Here is a 21203-nt window from a genome sequence, read left to right as displayed (position 1 = left end):
TTTCTTTTTTTTTTTTTTTTTTTTTTTTTTTTTTTTTTGAGACGTAGTCTGGCTCTGTCGCCCAGGCTGGAGTGCGGTGGCCGGATCTCAGCTCACTGCAAGCTCCGCCTCCCGGGTTCACGCCATTCTCCTGCCTCAGCCTCCCGAGTAGCTGGGACCACAGGCGCCCGCCACTTCGCCCGGCTAGTTTTTTGTATTTTTTAGTAGAGACGGGGTTTCACCGTGTTAGCCAGGATGGTCTCGATCTCCTGACCTCGTGATCCGCCCGTCTCGGCCTCCCAAAGTGCTGGGATTACAGGCTTGAGCCACCGCGCCTGGCCGAGATGTCTAGTTTCTTATCTTTTGTTAAGAGTTACATAGATGTGTGATTTTAGTGAATGTATTTGTAAAAAATAATTTACTAAACATGGCTACAAAAAGAAAATACTTCAAAGTCCTGGCTGAAAACCCTGAATCTGACAAGTATATTTTTTTTTCTCTCCGCAAAAATAAATCTGAGAAACATAGACTGAGAATATTAAGTTAAACCTTGGCCATCACACTTGCCATGAAAATGGGAAGCAAGGGTTGAAGAACGAACACATCAGCCTGAGACTGGGAAGACATGGGCAGGAAAAGTCACATGGTGCTGAGGCAGGCTCGACCAGGGAACCTGGTAGAGATTAGGTTGAGAAGAAGGGAGAAGAGTTGGTGATGCTTGTCCTGACACAGGTCTCAGACCCTGGGCTCAGCACGGGCTTCTCTGTACTGTTTCCTGAAGTGTTAATTTGTTTAACATCACTTACTTTTTGTCCTTTTTTCATATATACCCCTGATAACTGGGGTGATCTGATTTTTTTTTTTTTTTTTAACCCCATGTGGATCTTATACTCAAGCTCTTTTGCCTTTTGCATTGGCAAACTGAAAAGAACTGATGTATTATTACATTGTGTTGTGGATCTTATACCCAAGCTCTTCGGCCTTTTGTGTTGGCAAACTGAAAAGAACTGATGTATTATTACATTCTGCTGTTTCTTTTTTATTTTTTCTTCTTCATTTTTAAAAGAAAATAGTAGGAATGACTGTGTTCGTGATGTCTTTTTTTGTTTAGAGAGCACTTCTGTATCCATTATTCCATTAATGACCACAGTAATCCTCTGAAGTACAGCTGTGGAACCTGAGGCTCAGAGGGACATGGTAACCGGCATCTTAGTGGGAGAGCTGGGACTCCTACGCATTCTCCTTTACTCTGCCAGGTGGGGGTGAGGGTATTGAGTTAGCCTGAAAATCTGCTTTGATGGCAGTGAGCGTATCATGAACCCCAAGTGTTACCCTTATTACAAAAAACTAGAGGCCTTGAACTCTTCTTTCTCTGTCCTCATTTTGCATTAATCTGACCAGGGTTGTTTGGATAGGATTCCAGAGAAAGATGTTTCTCTTCATAATGTATCACTGAAAACTACCACTTTGGCCTCACAGTTGAAGTACTAAAATATATATGTACTTACACTTAGAAGCACTTTGTCTTTCACTGCCGTGAAGCTTGCTGGGCATTTCTTCCGTGGGCTTCCTACTGATCCATAGGCACCTGTAGAGAAACGGAGGTATAGGAATTCCAGGATGGACTGGGTAATCTTCGTCTTTCAAAAAAGTCCTGGAGATGATAGAAGACCACACTTCAGTTTTATGATTGCCAGTGAGCCAGAACATAAGCGGTACACGTCTTTTAGAGGATGAATGTGTTCTTGCACACATCTGCTTGGGTAATTGTTCTGTTTGAAGAGACCTCATAGAAATGGAATTTTTAAATATTGAGGAAATTCCTTTAAGAAATAGGGGGAGAATGGAAAGTGCATTATAAAAGTCATGCCAAGAATAAGTAAAGGGTGGCCTAGCATCCACAAAATATTTACTTTTGATTGAAATGAACTTTTAAAAGTTAATGTTCTCACTCTTTGGCTAAAGAGTTAATTGCTGGGCTTGTCCAATATCTGTTTGGAGTCAGTCATCCAATTTTTCATGATAGAAAAAAACATTATAGGTAATGTAGATGGAGTGATGTTACTTCCATGAAGACAGTGTGCATGTTTGCATTTGCCTTACTCCTCTGTTATGGCCACTCCTCTTTTGAGAACCTGTTAATGGCTAACAAGAAACACAGGAAAATGAAGGGTAGAGCATTGTGTTGTTGATTCATTGTGAGAGTGAATCTGCCAGTTCTGAGTCTGAAACAATATGACGAATAAAATAACTCTAAAGATAATAGGGTTTATGCTCCATCTTTTTTCATTATTATAAAAATAGTAAAATAACAACACGAAAAAAGAAAGAGGAAAACTCAAGCTTCCCCTAATTACACCATGATATTCTTCATTTTTGCTTATTCATTTTATCTCTGTCACATATGTACATGTTTATTGTTACTGTATTCATGTAACTTATAATCCATGCTTCTCATTTGGCATTGGATGGTCAGCATTTTTTATTGTTCTTCATCTGGGTTTTTTTGTGTTTGTGTCTTGGACTCCTTTGGCAGTTTTTGGTAAAGTGTATGGACCTCTTCTCAGAAAAATACTTATAAGTATTTAAAATACACAGGATTACAGCGGAAACAATTATATTGAAGTACGGTTATTAAAATATTATAAAAATTAATTTGTACTGCAGCAGTCTATTAATGCATTAAGTAAGAAGATGTACTTAGTTGTATAATGTCTAAGTAATTATAAGCATAAATATTTTGAAACCATCTGTGGATCTGAAGGTAGAGGGGAGGGAAGTTGAGGAATTTCATGCCCCATGACTGGTATTATCTAGGTGAAAGAAGAGGCACGACTGTTTTTAGAATGTGAGGACTTTAGTTCTGATTGAAGAGAAGTAATGTTTTAAAATAGATTTATTGAAGGATAAGAGCAGCATTATTTACCTTTTCCTGTGTATCAGGTACTGTGCTAAACCTCTTATGTATGCTGTTTTTTTAAGAGCAGCTTCATGAGGAATAGGTGCTGTTACCATCTTTACCTATCCAGTGAAGCAACTAAGCTTGGAGAAGTGACCCATTGTTCTAATCACAAATAGATCACTGCAAAAATATTGACCATTTACTTGTTCTCAAAGGAAGTTGGCCTGGATAATCTAGAAGCAGTGTCCTGATGAGTAATACAGTGCAAAGCCACATGGTGGCAGGGTTAGGATTCAGGCTTTAACAGAGCCTATTTTACTACCTTTTGTCCATTCCTTAAGTTGGGAAAGGTAAAAGGAATTTCTAAGTGACCTTAAGGGCCACTTAAGATTGGAAACCCCAAATTTATCTCATCTAGAAGATCCACAAACTCCTGCTGCGTGATTTTTCTCCTGTAGCAACCATCTCAGATCCTTAACGTAGAGGAAGGTGGTGGTTGGGGGCTACAGGAGAAGGGATGGGCTCTGGACTGGACAGCCTGTGTCCTTACAGAGGAACCATATACTAAGTTAACTCTTCTCACGGCCACAGCTGTCTCCCCTGAAAAGGCGCTTCCTCTGAAAGGTCACCCGGGACATGTCTGCACTGCATTGACTTTATAGCTTTTCATCACTGCTTCCTCAGTTTTATTTGGAGACACAGTGTGTGGGTATTTCAACTCAATCATAAATTTCCTCAATGTGGGCTGCTGATAGCATAATTGAAAGACAAGAAGCAAAGAGGTTGTGGCAGGTCACAGACAGAACAATTCATGGGTAACAGTTTCTAATAAGGGTCAGATGCACTCAGGGGCCTTGGGATAGCTTCTAGTGTTCAGAAAAGGAAGAATACCCCAGCGTAGCAGCTTGTGTAGTTATCAAAGAAAAATGATGAGATATTTTTATTGTTCCTTTTCCCAACCACTGTAACCAAGGTAAGTATATATAGCAGGAATGTCTACAAAGGTTCATCTAAACTGTTAAAAAATGCCTGGGGGAAGTTGGACAGGATGGAGGTGCTTGAAACTCACTTGTGGGACACAATTTCTTTATTGCACATCCGTGAATCAGAGATATCTTTACTGTTCCACCCCGGTCCTCATAAATGGATGTGTTTCGATAAATATACATGAAACAGATTTAAGAAACTATACACTCCTCTCTGAAAAAATGTCAGCAAACCACAACTGCAACCTTTCATGCTGTTGGGTATTTGCACTGCCCAAGAACAAATATTGCTAAGGATAATTAGTTCTTATCTTTGATGTATCCTGTTGTTGTTGTTTTTTTTTCCTCAGATACCTTTAGGCCTTCAGGTCCAAGGCCAGAAATAAATAGAAAATGTGTACTAGTCTTTGCTTCCGTAATGCCAATAGCAAATCATACCTGATATTCATAATAAATACATATTTTTTTTTTTTTTTGCTTGTTCTTGGAGCAATAGAGAGCTTGTAAGCCAGCCTTCCTAAATTGTGCCATATGGGAAAATTATGTGTCCTTTAATTTAACTAATGTGAATTCAATCATTAAAATATTACGGTTTCCAGCATGAATTCAGAGAGATCTAAAACTAGGTAAGTTGAATAGAGTTAAGAAATTCTTCTAAGTAATAAGTAATTAAACCAATCTGGGTAGATTTTTCTAGGATGGAGAGCATATACATCAGTGACTCTAGCAGGGTACAGTTGTAGCAGAAAGGACAGAGTGACTTTTGTTAATCAAATAATTCAGTAATTCTGAGTTCAACTAATAAATGCTTTATCCAATGAGAGTAAGGATTTCTGTAAACAGTAATTTCAAATAATGAAATTTCCTTTAGGAAATAGATGCTCTTTAATAGGAACATAAAAAGAAATAAAAATGCAAATACAGAAGTACTTAGATAACACCTATTTTGTGGTTTAGGAGGCTTTCTTTCCCCACCCGTCAGCTGAAAGATGTTTAGTGGCACTTAATAAGTATTCAGAATAAAGCTCTCTATATGCTATCATTGTGTGCTCCTTTTGCCCTTTAAATTTGAAATAAAGGATAGAACCCAAACAGGCTATGAGAGAAGTAAAAATGGTAAGTGATCGATTTTTTTCAACATACATAACATTGCTTATTTTGTGATTCATCAGCAAATGCTGCTGTATGCTATCAGCGAAGTGCTTCTTTCAACTTGAGATTGTTTTGTTGCCTTTAATATTTAATTTCTTTGTAAATGCTCCTTTTATATGTGTGTTTTCTGCACAGCACAGGTAGTTAAGTGCAGAGGGGAAGCACTATTTTCTGCTAAGAGGGCTGTAGGGAAAGGGCCAGGAAGCATCGGAGACTGGCCTGTTTCACCCACAGCCTTCTCACCCATTCACTTCTGTCTGTTTGGACCATGTTAATTTTGCAGTTTCGGTGACTTACCCTTATTCCTGTGCCAGGCTAGAGCTCCCAACCAGGTCTGTCTGAATTCACAGACAAACAACTAGGAAGTACTACATACTCCCTACTAGGGAGCCTAGAGGAGTATGGCAATTGGTCGAGGTACTCCCCAGATACTTAGCTTGTATACTGTGACAGGTGCCTTTAATAAAAAGGCAGGTTAGAATTTGTCCCACTCTAAAGGAGCAAAAAGATGGACAAAGAGACATGCCTGACCAACAGGCATTTCCAGCTAAAGATGATGCTGATTTTCTGGGTTGTCTGTAGAATTGCTTGATTGCCTGAGGCTTAACGCAGAGCCACTCAGAGAATTATAATAAAATGGTAGTCCTAATTTCCACCTAAAAATTAGCTGCTACTAATAAGCGATAGTGAGTCTTTCACCTGGGCAAGTGAAGTTTGTGCCAGAGTACAGTCCAAGGCCTTTCAGGATCCCACCTTTTCAGCCTGCCATCCCTTGGCTGTGCTCATACTTCCTGACTCCGTTTTGCTCATGTTTTTTTTTTTTCCTTCTGAGCTTTGTTATTTCCATCTAGAATGTTTTTCCTCCTTCTTCATCCCACTCCTACATGCAGTGGCTGAAGCTGGCTAGTCCTTCAGGGTAAGCTCACAGTCTGCCTCTTCTTTATGGCTTTCTTAGTCCTTTAAAACCCTGCTGGGTAGCTTCTCTGAGCCATGAGGCAGGCCCTGGGTCCCTGCGGCTGCAGACTCAGCCCGTGTGCAGCATGTCTGCCAGTAACCCTCCAGTGCAGCAGCTGACCTGGTGCCGACACACTGCACACAGCATCTAAACTCCGAGAAATTAATTACAGAAAACTTTGAGAGAAACCCTGTTTTTACTTTATTATGAGTTCTTGGTAGCCATCAGGATGGAACTCATCCAGCTGTGTCTGGTCTCGGTGACTCTTGGCCTTCAGTTCAGAGTGGTGCAGAGGCGAGCTGCCTACACTCTCCTGCCACATCATGGGCTCCTCCATGACCTGAGTCATCAAAGTAGAGTCATACCTGCTTCCTTGTCCTGTATTTAGTGCCCCTCAGGTAGCTGTCATGAATTTCATCCTCTCCTGCCCCTCTTCTAGATCTGCTCAGTAGAATGGTTTGAGGGCTGGGTGGGGGTAGGTAACCCAGTGAGGCTCACATGCTGCTTCGCCTTGCCCTGCCAGTCCAATCGTCTCTTAAATCTGTCAGTACTTTATCTTTCCTATTGTGATTATGGTTGTAAAGCTTTTGTTATAGCTATTTTTTATACCAAATTAAGCTCCTTAAATACAAGGATTGTATATCTTTTTCATTTTTCTACCTTTGCATTTTGCAAAATGATCGTACATAGAAGATATTTAGTAAGTATTGAAATGGCTGAAAGAGTGAAATAATACATTATATGCATTAAGGGAACAGTCATATAGTTAGTGGCTGTTTATGTGTACAGTCAGTGTTCTGCTACTTGGCTACTTGGCTTAAAAGGTGCTTCCGAAAGGATTCATACTTGATCTTCCTTGTGATGTATCTGTTGATCCAAAATAAAACAAAATATGACTGTGCTGTTGGCGTAGTACTTTTCACAAGTCATTTGTTAATTTGTCGGTTTGTGTCTGAACTGCCTTGGCCTTTCAAGTTCTAGAATTCTTTTGTGATTTTTATTTAACATTTTCTCAGTGCCAGCAGTGACTCATTAGCCTTATTGTGAATACATGTAACCTTATATCTGATCCTTGGCCAACTCTGTCCATTTTTTTAGCTCTGTCTCTTGGCCTAGCTGAGCTCATCCCACTGGCCTTTCCCCGCTACTTGACTTTTCTTAGCTTTCTCACCTTTTGCAGGGTGAATCTTACCAAACAAAAAGCCTTGAGATAAATGGCTTCTTATACCTTATTTATGATAAGGATTTAATTCAACACACTTGGCATTATGAGCCATTTATTTTAATGCTCTGAACTCGGAGTGCATAAGAAATAACTTTTTTTGGGAAGAGAGACAGAGGACTTATCATGTTATGACCAGTTGCCCAAGTAAACAGGATTTGTTTTATCATATCATTCATATGTGGATGAGGCTGCATATTAATTGCTGCCTCTCACAAAACAGCCCAAACCCTGTGGTGTCAGTGCACTGGGGACCTTGCTTTTCAATATCCTCCATTTCCTTCCTTCCCCAGCCACTCTTTAGCTGACTAGATAAATTGATTTCTCTTTATTAATCTACTCTCTCTTCTCCTTCTGAATCTCCCTCTCAAATGGCAGTTGTTCCATTCTGCATTTTATTGTGACTAGACTATCCTCCTTACTGTAGAACTCAGACTTCCCCCAGTGCTAGCCAGTATTGACACATGAGTGATTGACTTAATGAATACTAATGAGCAGAACATAAGTCTTACAGGTAGGGTTAAAAAATCAAAGGATTCTATTGCGAACCCTGTATTTAAGGACTTGGAGCAAACTGAAGGTTTTAGTCTCAATCCTTTGACTTCCCTGCAGCAATAGTGATGTCTGTTGAGCCAAACATTGTTCCCTGTTTGAGCTGGGAATGTTAACTTGCTGTGTGGTGCTTAGAAAAAGTGTCTTTAGGGGGCAAAAGGAAAAAGAAATTAGCTAATGTGTCATTATCATTAGCCTGTAACTTGATCACGAAACAACAATTAAAAAGCATTCACACCTGTTTTGGAATTACCTGCCTATTTGTGTAAGAAAAAAGAATCATAAAACTGGCAAAACAACAACAAAATAATGTCAGAAATCATATTAACAGGAAAAAGGGGAAGGAGATGTACTTTGAACCTCCAGCTCCTTCACAGCTCATCATTTCTTGATGCCCTTTGCCAAGCTGGATGCTGAAGGAAATCTAATGATACACAAAGCCTCATTGCCAGATACTTCATTACTTCTGCAATCCATTAGTAGCCTTAATGGCCTATGCCACTGGAATAAGTATGGAAATCCAGTCCCCCAAGAAAGTACAGTGCTCTATAAATCACACTGGCCTGAGGATTCTCTCAGCCCTTGACACTGAAGAATAGGTGAAAAAAAATCATTGCATTTCCTTAACTCAACTCCCTTGTACTAGAAGCTGTCAGCATGAGTGATGCCTTTTCACTTTTTAACCCTGTAACCTCATGGTTCTCAGAGTGTAAGCTGTGGATCAACAGCATCAGTATCACTGGAAACTTGTTAAAAATGCAAATTCAGTGGCCCCACCCAGATGTGCTAGAACCTTGGGGCAGAACAGAGCCACTTCTCTTCTTGACATCAGCCTTGCCAGAACTGTCCTGTCAGAGATACCCACTAACAGCTTTTGGCTGGGCGATCAGCTCCCTGGAATCCAGTGCTCTCTAACCTTCTTTCATTCCCTTCCCTACAGAACATACACTTTTAAATTTTCAGTTTTTCCAATTTCATTTTTTAATTTTATTATTTTATTTTTCAATTTTTATTTTTAATATATGTTTTTTATACAGAAACTTCATTTATCTTGAGTTTGGGGTTGATTCAAGGTTTTTTTTCTACTTCCCTCTCTAGCCTTGACTTTCAGATGAGACAGGAGCTCTGCCCTGGCATATTATTTACTCTGGTTTTCTAGTAATTCTCATGGCTTTATTCTGAAGGCAAAATCAAGGCTGGGCGTGATGGCTCATGCCTGTAATCCCAACACTTTAGAAGGCCAAAGCAGGCAAATTGTTTGAGCTCAGGATTTTGAAATCCAGCCTGGGCAGCATGGCAAAACCTTGTCTCTAATATAAAATTTACAAAGAATTGTCAGTTTCTCAGTAGGCTAGGGATAGAGAAAATGTTAACTAGCCCACCTATCCTACAGCAGTGTTTACCAAATCTTAGTATGCATAAAGATTTTTTTTTTCCTTTTTTTTGATACAGAGTCTCACTCTGTCACCCAGACTGGACTGCAGTGCTGTGATCTCAGCTCACTGCAACCTCTGCCTCCTGGCTTCAAGTGATTCTCCTGCCTCAGCTGCCTGAGTAGCTGGGATTATAGGTGCTCACCACAACGCCTGGCTAATTTTTGTATTTTTAGTAGAGACAGGGTTTTGCCGTGTTGGCCAGGCTGATCTTGAACTCCTGACCTCAGGTGATCCACCTGCCTCAGCCTCCCAAAGTACTGGGATTATAGGCGATTATGAGCCACCACTCCCAGCCTAAAGATCTTTAGAAACATCATGTTAAAAACATTCTGAGTGGCACTGTTTTTAAAATAATTACCTCACGTTGACCCAGGGTTTCTGCTTCTTTTAATTATGGAATCTTTCTTTTTTTTTTTTTTTCCTTTTTTCTTGTTTTTCTTTTTTTATTGTGGATACTTGGTTTGGGGTGGCTCTGAGGCTTTGGGGCTGAGAATTATTCTTATTCCTTTGGTATCCTTTGCCTAAAGGATATTCTTTGCCAAACACTTATTTTGCATTAGTTCTTATCTTCTTTGGTTTCTCTGTTGGTTTAATTCCACCTGTTTCCCATGATCTAGGAATTCCATAAATTTTCTGGTCCTCTGATGGCACTGTCTCTTATTTGTCAGTGCTGTTTTGGCTTCATCCTTTTTCCTACATAGTTATGTAGGGGTTGGGCCTGGATAGATGGTAGCAGGGATTGAGTGTACCACCTTGATCCAGTCCGTCTTTGCTGTTCTTAAAGCTTTCTTCCCTCTGTTGTCCCCAGGCATGATTCATTCATTGTACCATGCCTGTTCATATTATTCTAGTGCCAGGTAGCGGTTTGTTCACTTCTTTCATAGCACGTATTTTGTTGTAACATTCTTAAGTGCACATAGATGTCTTAAACCTACTAGATTCCATTCTGTAGCCCAGGTATCTGTAGGCATCAAATTCCAGAGATTTTTCTGCCAGGGTGGAAAAAAAACCATTTTAGCAACAAGCAAATGAAAATGGGGGTCTGAAATACTATGTTAACTGTCTTACAGGATGCATTCACAATGGCTCCCCTCATAGGTTTTATGGGGTTCTGTGTCTCTGCAAGAACCTATGTGATGTTTAAGTCTTCTCAACTCTGAATAAACATCTTGCAAAGCATTGAGTTGTAATAGTTTACTGTTAGGTTGACTTTCTAAGGAAACTGTGGTTCTGTCCTTAGAAGTCACCACTTCTGGTCCTCCTGGAATAGGGCAAGTCTCTCCTTAGAGTCCAAGGATTGAATCCTCTCTGGGCTTAAGTGTATTCTGTCTTCTTACTCCTTTGGTGAGGAAGTTAATGGTGATGGAGGTTGGGAGATACCAATGCTTTAATTAGCTAAGTCACAACACTCTGTCCTACTCTTAAAAGATCTTATTTAATTAGGAAAATAAGACATCATTTCACCTTTTATATACCTGTCAATATCTTAACTTATTCAAACACTGACCTCTATGTTGTATAATTAGACTCTTAAAAGACTGAAAATACCTAGGGCTCCTAATAGGAGTTTTTGCTTTTGTATCTGCCATCACATTTCAAGTATTTGGAACTGACAAAACGATACCAAAATACTAAAAATTACGAACAATGTAATAAAACTGATAGCATGGATTTCTAAGAGATACCATGATAGAATATTAAATTGTGCTCTTAGGCAGATTATGATGTTTTTTTAGTTTTATGGTTCTCTCTGTCTGTGTATTTGTGTGTGTATATACATGTGTGTGATTTTTTATTTTTATTTAATTTAATTTAATTTATTTATTTATGTTATTTTCATTGAGATGGAGTCTTTCTCTGTCGCCCAGGCTGAGTGCAGTGGCACGATCTCCCCTCACGGCAAGCTCCACCTCCCGGGTTCACGCCATTCTCCTGCCTCAGCCTCCCGAGTAGCTGGGACTACAGGCGCCCGCCACCACGCCTGGCTAATTTTTTTTTTGTTTTGTTTTATATTTTTAGTAGAGATGGAGTTTCACCGTGTTAGCCAGGATGGTCTCGATCTCCCGACCTCGTGATCTGCCTGCCTTGGCCTCCCAAAGTGCTGGGATTACAAGCATGTGCCACCGCGCCCAGCTGTGTGTGATTTTTTTAATCAGCTAAGCTGTATCCTCAATCTCCACTTAAAAATGCTTAATTATACATCGAATGTCGATGTATAAGGAAATCACATAAGTACTTAACGTGTAGGGTTCTTATGGGGACTAGTGAGAAGTAACACTTAGATCATGAAGGGCCTTTTATAAGCTTTGCTCTTCCACCTAATGCTTTTCCTTTTTTTTTTTTGGAATGACTTGGAGATAAAGAGAAACCTTTAATTATATGAAGGATATTAAGTACGGTGGTGGTGACATGAGATTCATGTTGTAAAGAATCACTCTGGCAGCTTTGGGGAAGACAAATGGAGATAGAATGAAATAAAGGATGGAGATACACGTTGGGAATCCATTAGGATGCTGGGCAAGACACTATGGACGGAGGCAGTGGCAGTTGGTATGGATGGTAGGGAGAGATCAGGGTAAGATTAAGAGACAGAATCTAAAAGATTAAGTCACTGATCAGATGTCAGGACATGAAGAGTTAGGAGTTAAATGCACATTGGTTCTTGCAAGTCTCTGATAAAATATTAGTTTTTAGAAGGGTTTGAGTTTAAGTACCTTTATTGTCCCAGGAAAGAAAATCTACCTGTAAAAGAAGAGCACCAACATTTGATCAGATTTCAGACCTTTTTTACTCTTCGGAATGAAAATTTGAGCTTTTGATCATTGTTTCTTCTGCTTTCCAGAGCTGACCCTGTGTTTTTCTACAGCTGTTTTTTCCTAACCCTCGAGTATTAGTTCACAACTTACATTTAGTGAAGCTGTTTTTCTCTATCTCTCATAACAAATGTACTGATAATGTTTAGGGCTAATTGTATGCAATTTACTTTTTGAATTGTGGTAATCATTATTGCTGTTTTTATTTTCATCTTCTCTTCCGCAGGCATCATCAGCTATAGATATTCAACCAAATTATGCCCTTTGGGGTGATTTTCAATTTTCTCCCTTTGGGAGGCATATTTTTTTTGTCAGTCATGAAGGGTTCAGATTTGGATTATTAAACACTAGTTTCCACATTGGACCATTTAACACTTTACATTTCCTTGCCTTTGGAAAACTTAACTTGCCCCTATGCTGTTTGGGTGTTTTTGAAGACCACATCTAATTTATGAAAGAATGACCTGTCCTCCAAACCCATATTCTACTTCTTGTTGCACAGAAAGACCTGCAGTACAGGAGGGTAAAACAGAAGTAGCTTCAGCATTCATGGATTATTTATAGGAGCACCTCTGGGGTCTTTTCCTGAGCTCTGTGCCTACGGGAGTATGTGCAGAAGTGTTTGGCTTTCCTTGCTACAAGAAATAGTTAAACATATGTCTGGTAGTCTGTGACCATAGCAGTGTGCTGCTTTTAAAGTAAGTAGATTACATTGCCACAGATGCTCTCACCACTAGGGCCCCTGGAGGGTCAGGACTTCTTGATGTAATCAGTTTTTTCTTTTTTTTTCTTTTCTAGTAGCTATTGTTCTGTAAATTGTGGGAACTGACTGGGTTACAGAACGTGAATTGATGTTCTTCTCTGTTTTAACCTTCCAGAAATGCATCTTCTGCAGACACCGGGTTAAGAGGGTCTCTGGAGCCTGCATCCAGTGTTCCTACGGTCGCTGCCCGGCCTCCTTCCATGTCACTTGTGCCCATGCTGCTGGGGTACTGATGGAGCCTGACGATTGGCCTTATGTGGTGAACATTACATGCTTTCGACATAAGGTCAACCCCAATGTGGTAAGACGTGCCCTCCCTTCCTCAGTGCTAGGACCGCGTCTGGATTTTCTCCTGTTTTAGACTACCTCCCAGACATAACGTGCTTTATTCTGTAATATTACTCATTGTTGACATGTCTGGACCGTGAGTTCCTTGAGGGCGGGGATTGCACACTATTATTTACTGGTATTTGCCTAGGACCTGTCAAGTGTCTGGTGCACACTAGACACAATAAATCTGTATGAGTTGAATGAGTGAACAGGTGAATGCAGAAAACTCTTCATGCCTGTTCTGGTGTTGGATCTATACACAGGGCTGCTGAGTTTAGTTGTACACATTGTGCACTGCCCATATCCAGGATGAGAGTGAAATCATTTCTGTGAGGGGATCACCACCTGAGATTATATAGTGAACAGTCTATGAAACTGTACACTGTGGTCTTGGGATGTTGTTTTATCTCTTTTAGAAGAAACAAAGAGCAGCAGCACAGTAAAGGAAGAGGTAGGATGGCCAGGAGCTGTTGGGACTTTGCTGCCTGAGATGACATATGTGAGGGACAGCCTGGGGCTCTGGAAGGAGTGAGGATAGTCTCATAGAAAAAAATAGAAAAGTAGAGGAGAAATATAGAGAACAAATGTTTTTGAGCTTATTTCTGGGAAAAGTGTTTGCAACCAAATAACGTGAATTTAGCCATATTTCTGTTGACCTGTCCTTGGAGAATGAAATCTTTCCTCTGGTTTAAACACTTAGAAATATGCCAGTGTGGGGATAGTTGATATGTCTTTGTTAGCTTTCCATTTCACCATAATTGTTTTTGGCTACCAAATAGGAGGCTAAAGCATTGTCTAGATGCTCGGCTCTGCTAACTTGCCGCACTTTGTTTTCCCTGAGAGACTTGGCCACAGGCTATTAGCAGCCTAACATGCTTGTCCTATGTCCCTAATAACCTCTTGTGAGCGGCCTGCCAAGTCATCAGCATTGGCTTGTGGAGTCACACACAACAAATCTCCCAGCTCTTTGTAATGCTTTCAGCAATTTCCATTGACGTCTTGAGAGATATTTGATGTTTGTGGACTGGGGCTCTGTGCGGATGTGAGTGGATGCACAAATGTACAAAATGATGTCACCAACTGTCACATCTATTTTATTTGTCTTATTTTTTCATTGTTTCAGGTTCCAAGTTGCATATTCATTCATGCCTTTTCCATAGTTTCTTGAGTTGATGTCCTTTTGCTAAGAATAGTATTATGTATCCAGTAGAAAATACATTTTAGCAACTTTTAAAAAAATATAGTAATAACACCTTACATGACTGTGTGCAGTCAACAGGATTACCTCATTAGAGAATGTATATGAATGCATTTTGAGATGTGAACAAGTTCATGACCTCTGAAGTCAGAGTAGTTGGTGTTCACACTTAGATTCTGCCAGTAACAGACTGTGCAACCCTGTGCAAGTTCTTATTTCTGAGCCTCAGCTTCGTCATCTGTAAAACATGGTATCCCACCTCACCATGTTGTTTTCAGTTCACAGCACAGAGTAAGCACTCAAAAAATGAAAGTTGTATTGCTACTACTACTTCTACTGCTGCTGCTGCTGGTGCTACAATCTTATGTGAACTGGGCCACGTGAGTAGTGTTTTTCCTGTTTTGAGGATAAGAAACCTAAGTTCAGAGAAGTTTAATTCCTTGCCCAAATAGATGCAGATAATGAGTGGCAGATGCTGGAATGTAAATGCCTTTTTAGCTCATACTCTATTATTTGGTGAATTCCAAACCTCAAACAGCGCTAGAGGTGTTCATCTGAAGCTTTGCTTGGGATCATGCATTACCATTTTAATTTTCCAAAGCCCTGTGGTTACTGATGATTATATTGAAGTTGCTATTAAAGAGATCCAGGTGTTTAATCAGGACTCATTCCTCTTAACTCTGGTGTGTGGTTCAGTCAGGTTTAGGTTACTAATGTGTTTCCTAAATGATGATGAAAAAGAAAATATTTGACTTTGAGGTGATTTAGAAACTACTATCTCCTACAGATCCACTTTCAGCTTGGTACACTTTGTAAAGACTGGGGAAAACATCATGTAATTTACAACATTACATGAGGCAGCTTTTCCTGATGACGGAAAAATTTTCGTGTTCATAAATTGCCTTTGCTACATTTTCTGGGAGAAGCACTATTAGCACTCTATTTCTGAAGTATATTTCTAGTAGCTATTTCTAATCCATTCTTCTTCCATGAGACTCCAAGTATGGATTCCTCCCCAAAGTGTTTGGGAACTAAGCAGAAGGAATTTATAGAATCGGGCAACTTTGGGTAAGAACATTGTGATTTGCCCCTATTGCTTTAAATGTTCTTTCCGTATCAAGCATAGAAAAGTTCAGATTCACTCAAATATTTCTCTTTGTGTCAACTGTGAATGCTAAGAGATATGCTTCTTAGAGCAGAAACTGTAGTTTGTCTGTGTTCTCAACCATGCATTGATTATTTGAAAGTAATGGGCAATTGCCGAATCATAGCAGTGAAAACTATAAAATAAAGTTCAGGCTAACTTGGCAGCCTGGCCCAGTTGTTTTACAGAATAGTGGAGGATGCCTGTACAATTTAGGTGAAATGAAGTATAAACCTACTGTTGCTTCAGTAGAATCTCCATTTTTACTCACTTTAGGGTTTTTGAGTCCCTTATTTTTTATTTCTCCCAATTATTTGCTATAAAGCATCCAAAAGGACCATTTTAAGGAAAATTCTACTATTCCATTAGTGTCATAAATTATTTTTTAATTAATATATTTTTAAAATAGTTCTCATGTTGCGCAGGCTGGTCTCAAACTCTTGAGCTCAAGAGATCCTTTAGCCTCAGCCTCCCGAAGTGCCGGGATTATAGGCGTGATCCACTGTGCCCAGCTAATTATTTTAAGTATATGAGCTTATTCATTGTTTATTGAGCTTTGGATGTAAAATTATTTCGAATAATTGTATAAAATTCATTTGATTTATTAACACATTATTCCATCAAGCAGCAAGCAGAGTTTATAATTAGAATAGGCAATGTTTGAAAAAAATAGGGTAAAAATTCTTAAAGATGGAAAAGAGTATGTCACAGGAAGTATACAGCTGATCCCTGTTATTTCAACCTAAATTTTAGCATGTGTTTGCCAGCGTTTTTGTCAAACACCGTTTTTGAATGTCACTGCTGTGTTTCAGATGTAAGGTCTCCTTCATGTGTGCACATGAGTGTGTGCTCATCTGTCAATATGTGTCGTCACGCTGTCCACTTCACCACCTTTTGCATGATTCATTATAACCTATTTTCTGGCTATATTTCCAAAGATTCCACTTGGATATATTCCTAACCCAATTATCTGAATGTTGCACAGATGTTTGTAAGGAAAAGACAACATAATACATAGTAGTTATGAAACTGAAAGCCTTGGAAATGTATTTTTTCTTCAAAGCAAATAGTCAGCTACCTGTAAACCATATACTTCTGCAAAATATAGCACCCCACCGGCCATCTCACACTTGAGTAAACTAGACAGATGCCCAGTGGAAGGGATGCCTGAAAAACAGAGGTGAGAAGATGGCATGCAATGTTTTTTCCTGGCAAGTTACTTAGTAAACTTTCATATTAGGTTAGAATGATCTGCATATTTAATTCACTGCAATGAACATGGCCTCTTTATACATCTTATATGAGATACATAGTGTTTTTTCTTAATATTCTTTCCTCCAGAAAAGTATGACATTTAAGTTGTATTCATAGTTTTAGAAACCTTAGAAGTCGTGGCTATTAACATGGAGACAGATACCTATTTAAAAGAGAGGAAGAACTTTTATAGAGAAAACACTGCATTAGTTAATTTATCTGATTTTGTGTATTTTTCCTTTAGTATTATTGTAGCTATGTCAGGACAGTATTTGTTGTTGTCGTTGTTGTCTTTTTATTTCTATCAGCTAGCACTTGGCTATCCATAGGAGCAGCTTGGTATAAATTTGTTAAAATAATTATCTGATGCTAGGGAATGGGATTAGTGGAGAAGAACAAGAACTAGTGTTTATTGAGCATCTTTTATGTCAAGTGTGTTAGGTATTTCACATATGCGCCTTATTCAGAGCAGTGTTTTTTGTGTGCATAATGGAAAGCAGGGTGGGTAGGGTGGCTTCTGTACTGGCACCTCCCATTCTAGAAACTCATCTAGGATCTTGTTATTCCACCGTCTGTCTCTCTTTCATGTGTCTTCTAACACTCATCTCAGTGATACAGCTGAGTCCTTGCTCAGCACTTACTGAATGCTTGTTTTTTTTGTTTTTTTTTTTTTTTTTTTTTTGGACAGGGTCTTACTCTGTTGCCCAGGCTGGAGTGCAGTGGCATGATCTCAACTCACTGCAACCCTCTGCTTCCTGGGCTCAAGTGATCCTCCCACCTTTGCTTCCCGAGTAGCTGGGACTGCAGGTGTGCGCCCCCATGTCTGGCTAATTTTTGTATTATTTGTAGATACTGGGTTTTACCATGTTGCCCAGGCTGGTCTTGAACATTTGGACTTGAGCGATCTGACTGCCTTGGCCTCACAAAGTGCTGAGATTACAGGCATGAGCCACCGCACCCAGCCTGAATGCTTTTTCCAGCCTCTGGGTCTTTAGGCCAGTTTTATTGCAACTCCTTCCTGTCATCATGAGGCAGGGGCTTAGGACAGGAGAGGACACCACAATACACAGAATCTGCTGAAGGGCTCAAAGCAAGAGCTCTGTGGGTTAACCTATGACTATATAACTAATCTTGGGGTGATGATGTAGTGGGCTACCTCTCATTGCTAACAACAGTGAAACATTCTAGGCCTCATTAATATGGAAAGATGGATGTTTGAGGCTTCCAAATTCTATACCCTAGAATAGTAGTTCTTATCCTGTATTGTGTTGTAGAGCATATTATGCTTTTAGTGTCTGTTATTGAGAAAATACTTAATGAAAAAATAAGAATCAGTATACTTTTATGTGAATTCATTAATTATAAAAGGCCAAGCAGTATTTCAGGTTGATTATGGATTGATAGGGAGAGACTCCAAAACACTCACTCCCACTGTAACATTCCCTTTTAATTAGCCAAGGATGCAGAATTGTAGCACAAGTGGATTCAGCAAATAGGGTAGAAGTGAATGCAGCCTATAATAACAAAACTTCCCCCTGGGTCCTATTTCCCTAATGGCCATATGCAGTTTTGTATATGTGTAGGCTGTTGCCAGATCTGAAACTAAACATGTATTTTTGCTATACTATAGGCTTTTATACTTGGGTCTCATTCAGGAAAACTGAGTATCCGTGCTTCTCGTTTTAATAAAATTTTTCTAAACATGAAGATGCCCTAGTTCTTAAACCAAAATCAAGGTCAGCAATACTATATAATCAACTAGGGGAAGGAAGTAGTTCTGTTCCCAGATGGGTACCTGAACGATATCTCTCTCCAACTTTCTAGAATTTTTAGAAAGCCTGTTTTCCTCCAGAGCCTACCCCTGATTCTGGTTTATACATTTCAATCCAATTCGTTCCAACAGGATTTTTGGTTGGAAGGCCAGAATTACATTTCACCATATATGCATTTCACTATATTGTGCCCCTTGGATGTAAGACGGGTTGTCAGATAATTGTGTTTTTGTAATTAAGCAGCATTCAGCTAATTTATATCCGTGGTTAGGACTTTGCTTAGCTTTGCTTTATATTACTTGACTCTTTTAAACATCATCATGGTTTGTAGCCTTTTATGAGCCCATTTCATACCAGTTGACCAAAATTTTCTTCTTGATGTTCTTGCTCCACTTGGGCCTTTTGGAGCCTCTTCTAGGTGACACTTTATTTCTAATTTTAAACCACTTTTAAATGGTTTGACTGTGTCCCCACCCAGAATCTCATCTTGAATTATAACCCCCATGTGTCAAGGGCAGTCCAGGTAGAGGTAATTGGATCATGGTGGCAGTTTGTCTCACGAGATCTGATGGCTTCATAAAGGGCTTTCCCTTTCACTCAGCACTCATTCTCTTTCCTGCTGTCCTGTGGGGAGGTGCCTTCTGCCTGAGGCCTCCCCAGCCATGTGGAACTGTGAGGCAATTAAACCTCTTTCCTTTGTAAATTACCTAGTCTCCAGAGGTTCTTTATAGCAGCATGAGAATGGACTAATCCACACTTGTAGACGTCTTTGAAACTACCTTTGTTTTTTCTCAGCGAGAAATGCCGGAGTTATCTTGGTTTCTATTGTACCAAACTTGGAATCAGTGATTCATCAAAGAGCCCTGGTTCTGTTTTATGGGAGCTCTACTAGAGAACAAATTTGCCATGAAAGGTTCACATTACCATGTTTTGTTTCATTTGAGTGCCGGCTAATTTAGTACTAGAGCCACTTTAGTGACAGAGCAGATGAATAGTATTTTTTTCAAATGGTTCAGGGTTCATGTTGATATGTCCAATTTACCTGGCTTTAATAAATTCATTTTTACATTGTTCTAACTTGAGGGCTTAATGCAATTTCTTCTCTCCTAAGTGATGCCTAAAGATTTGGACCTGTTTTTCTAAAATTCTCTTAACTCTTCCTGGGTTTGCATGGTTTAGCGAGTGGGAGTGAGGTATAGGTTGGGCCTACCACCTTCTTATCCTCTGTGTGCTTGGATCCAGAGCCTGATTATGTGCACATACTCTTCCACAGGGAACCTCTGCTTTTCAGGTCTCTTTCTTTAAGAGCAAAGTTTACAGTTCCTTTGAAGACAGTTTCCCACATTTGAAAATATTTTAAACCTATTGAAGAAGGGATGAGAGTGGGGTAGAAATCTCAGAAACTGACCTCATCCCAAGATTTTTAAACTGACCTGAAACCAAGGAAAAGACAGCCACTTTTCACTTTGAGTATTGGAGAGAAACTGATAACTAATATGGCAACTATACTGCTTGCTTTCCCTTTCTTATCCCAGCACTTGTTTAGCCAGATACAAAAAATATGGCTTAGCACCAAAGTTAGTTACGGAGAACGTTAGTTAGACTGCCTTAAAACTGTTCAGTTCGATACATTTAGGGACCGTGAAGCATCCTGGAAGTAAACGTAACTTTTTTTCCTTAAACTTCTCTATCTGACTTCATTCTTGGTGACCAGACCTCATTCACACAACTGTTTCAAGCAAACACATATATATATATATATATATTTTTTTTTTTTATGAGACAGTGGTGGGATACATTTATTTAATACAATGTGATAAGCTGCATTCTAAAGGCTTTTCAGATACTAACTTATTTAACTGCCATGAACTGCCCCATTCATGGTAGGTATAGGTTGAGCATCCAAATCCAAAATGCTCCAAAATCTGAAACTTTTTCAATACCAACGTGATACACAAAGGAAATGCTCATTTAAGCATTTCAGAATCCACAATTTAAGATTTGGGAAACTAAGTAAGTATAATGCAGACACTCTGAAATTCGAAAAATTCTGAAATACTTCTGCTTCCAAGCATTTTGGATGAGAGCTGTGCAACCTGTACTGTTATTATCTTTTTATTTTTTTTTTAACAGATGAGGAAATGGAAACAGAGTTTAAGTTTATATAACTTGCTGTATATTACACAGGTAGTAGGTAGAAGAGCCAGGATACAAAGCCAGGCAATCTGACTCAGAGTCTAGGGTGTTCTAAGCACAGGGAATAGTGTGTGCACAAACTTCCTCAAAGGCCTGGTGTATCTGAGGAAGGCTGAAGAGTTCAACATTACTGGGTCTAAGACATATCAGGTTTAGGGGGAGTCAGGATGGAGTGGTGAGTGGGAGGGTGAAGCTGGTGAAGTAGATTGGGTGATCAGAGATTGAAGACTTTCATAAAAAGTGAACCCCCCTTTTTATATGTCCCTGAATTAAAATTTAAAAAATCTTCTCCTGGCTGGGCACGGTGGCTCAAGCCTGTAATCCCAGCACTTTGGGAGGCCGAGACGGGCGGATCACAAGGTCAGGAGGTCGAGACCATCCAGGCTAACACGGTGAAACCCTGTCTCTACTAAAAAATACAAAAAACTAGCTGGGCGAGGTGGCGGGCGCCTGTAGTCCCAGCTACTCGGGAGGCTGAGGCAGGAGAATGGCGTGAACCCGGGAGGCGGAGCTTGCAGTGAGCTGAGATCCGGCCACTGCACTCCAGCC

The 21203-nt window shown here is 39.7% G+C and overlaps 1 protein-coding gene across 4 annotated transcripts in view; it reads left to right on the top strand.

The window, feature by feature from the left end:
• KDM4C (lysine demethylase 4C) overlaps positions 1 to 21203 on the top strand; it is a 463944-nt gene that overhangs the window by 379865 nt on the left and 62876 nt on the right. For 2 of the 4 annotated variants that reach the window (XM_025358671.1, XM_025358673.1), the window contains 2 exons: positions 12876 to 13061; positions 14567 to 14668. In XM_025358671.1, coding sequence (XP_025214456.1) covers positions 12876 to 13061; positions 14567 to 14668 — 288 coding nt within the window. The remainder of the gene's footprint in view (positions 1 to 12875; positions 13062 to 14566; positions 14669 to 21203) is intronic. The other 2 variants (XM_025358675.1, XM_025358674.1) reach the window with 1 other exon arrangement.

The sequence above is a fragment of the Theropithecus gelada genome, chromosome 15 (assembly GCF_003255815.1).
Source record: "Theropithecus gelada isolate Dixy chromosome 15, Tgel_1.0, whole genome shotgun sequence".
Classification (NCBI taxonomy): domain Eukaryota; kingdom Metazoa; phylum Chordata; class Mammalia; order Primates; family Cercopithecidae; genus Theropithecus; species Theropithecus gelada.
This window is presented reverse-complemented; position numbering and strand designations above follow the sequence as displayed.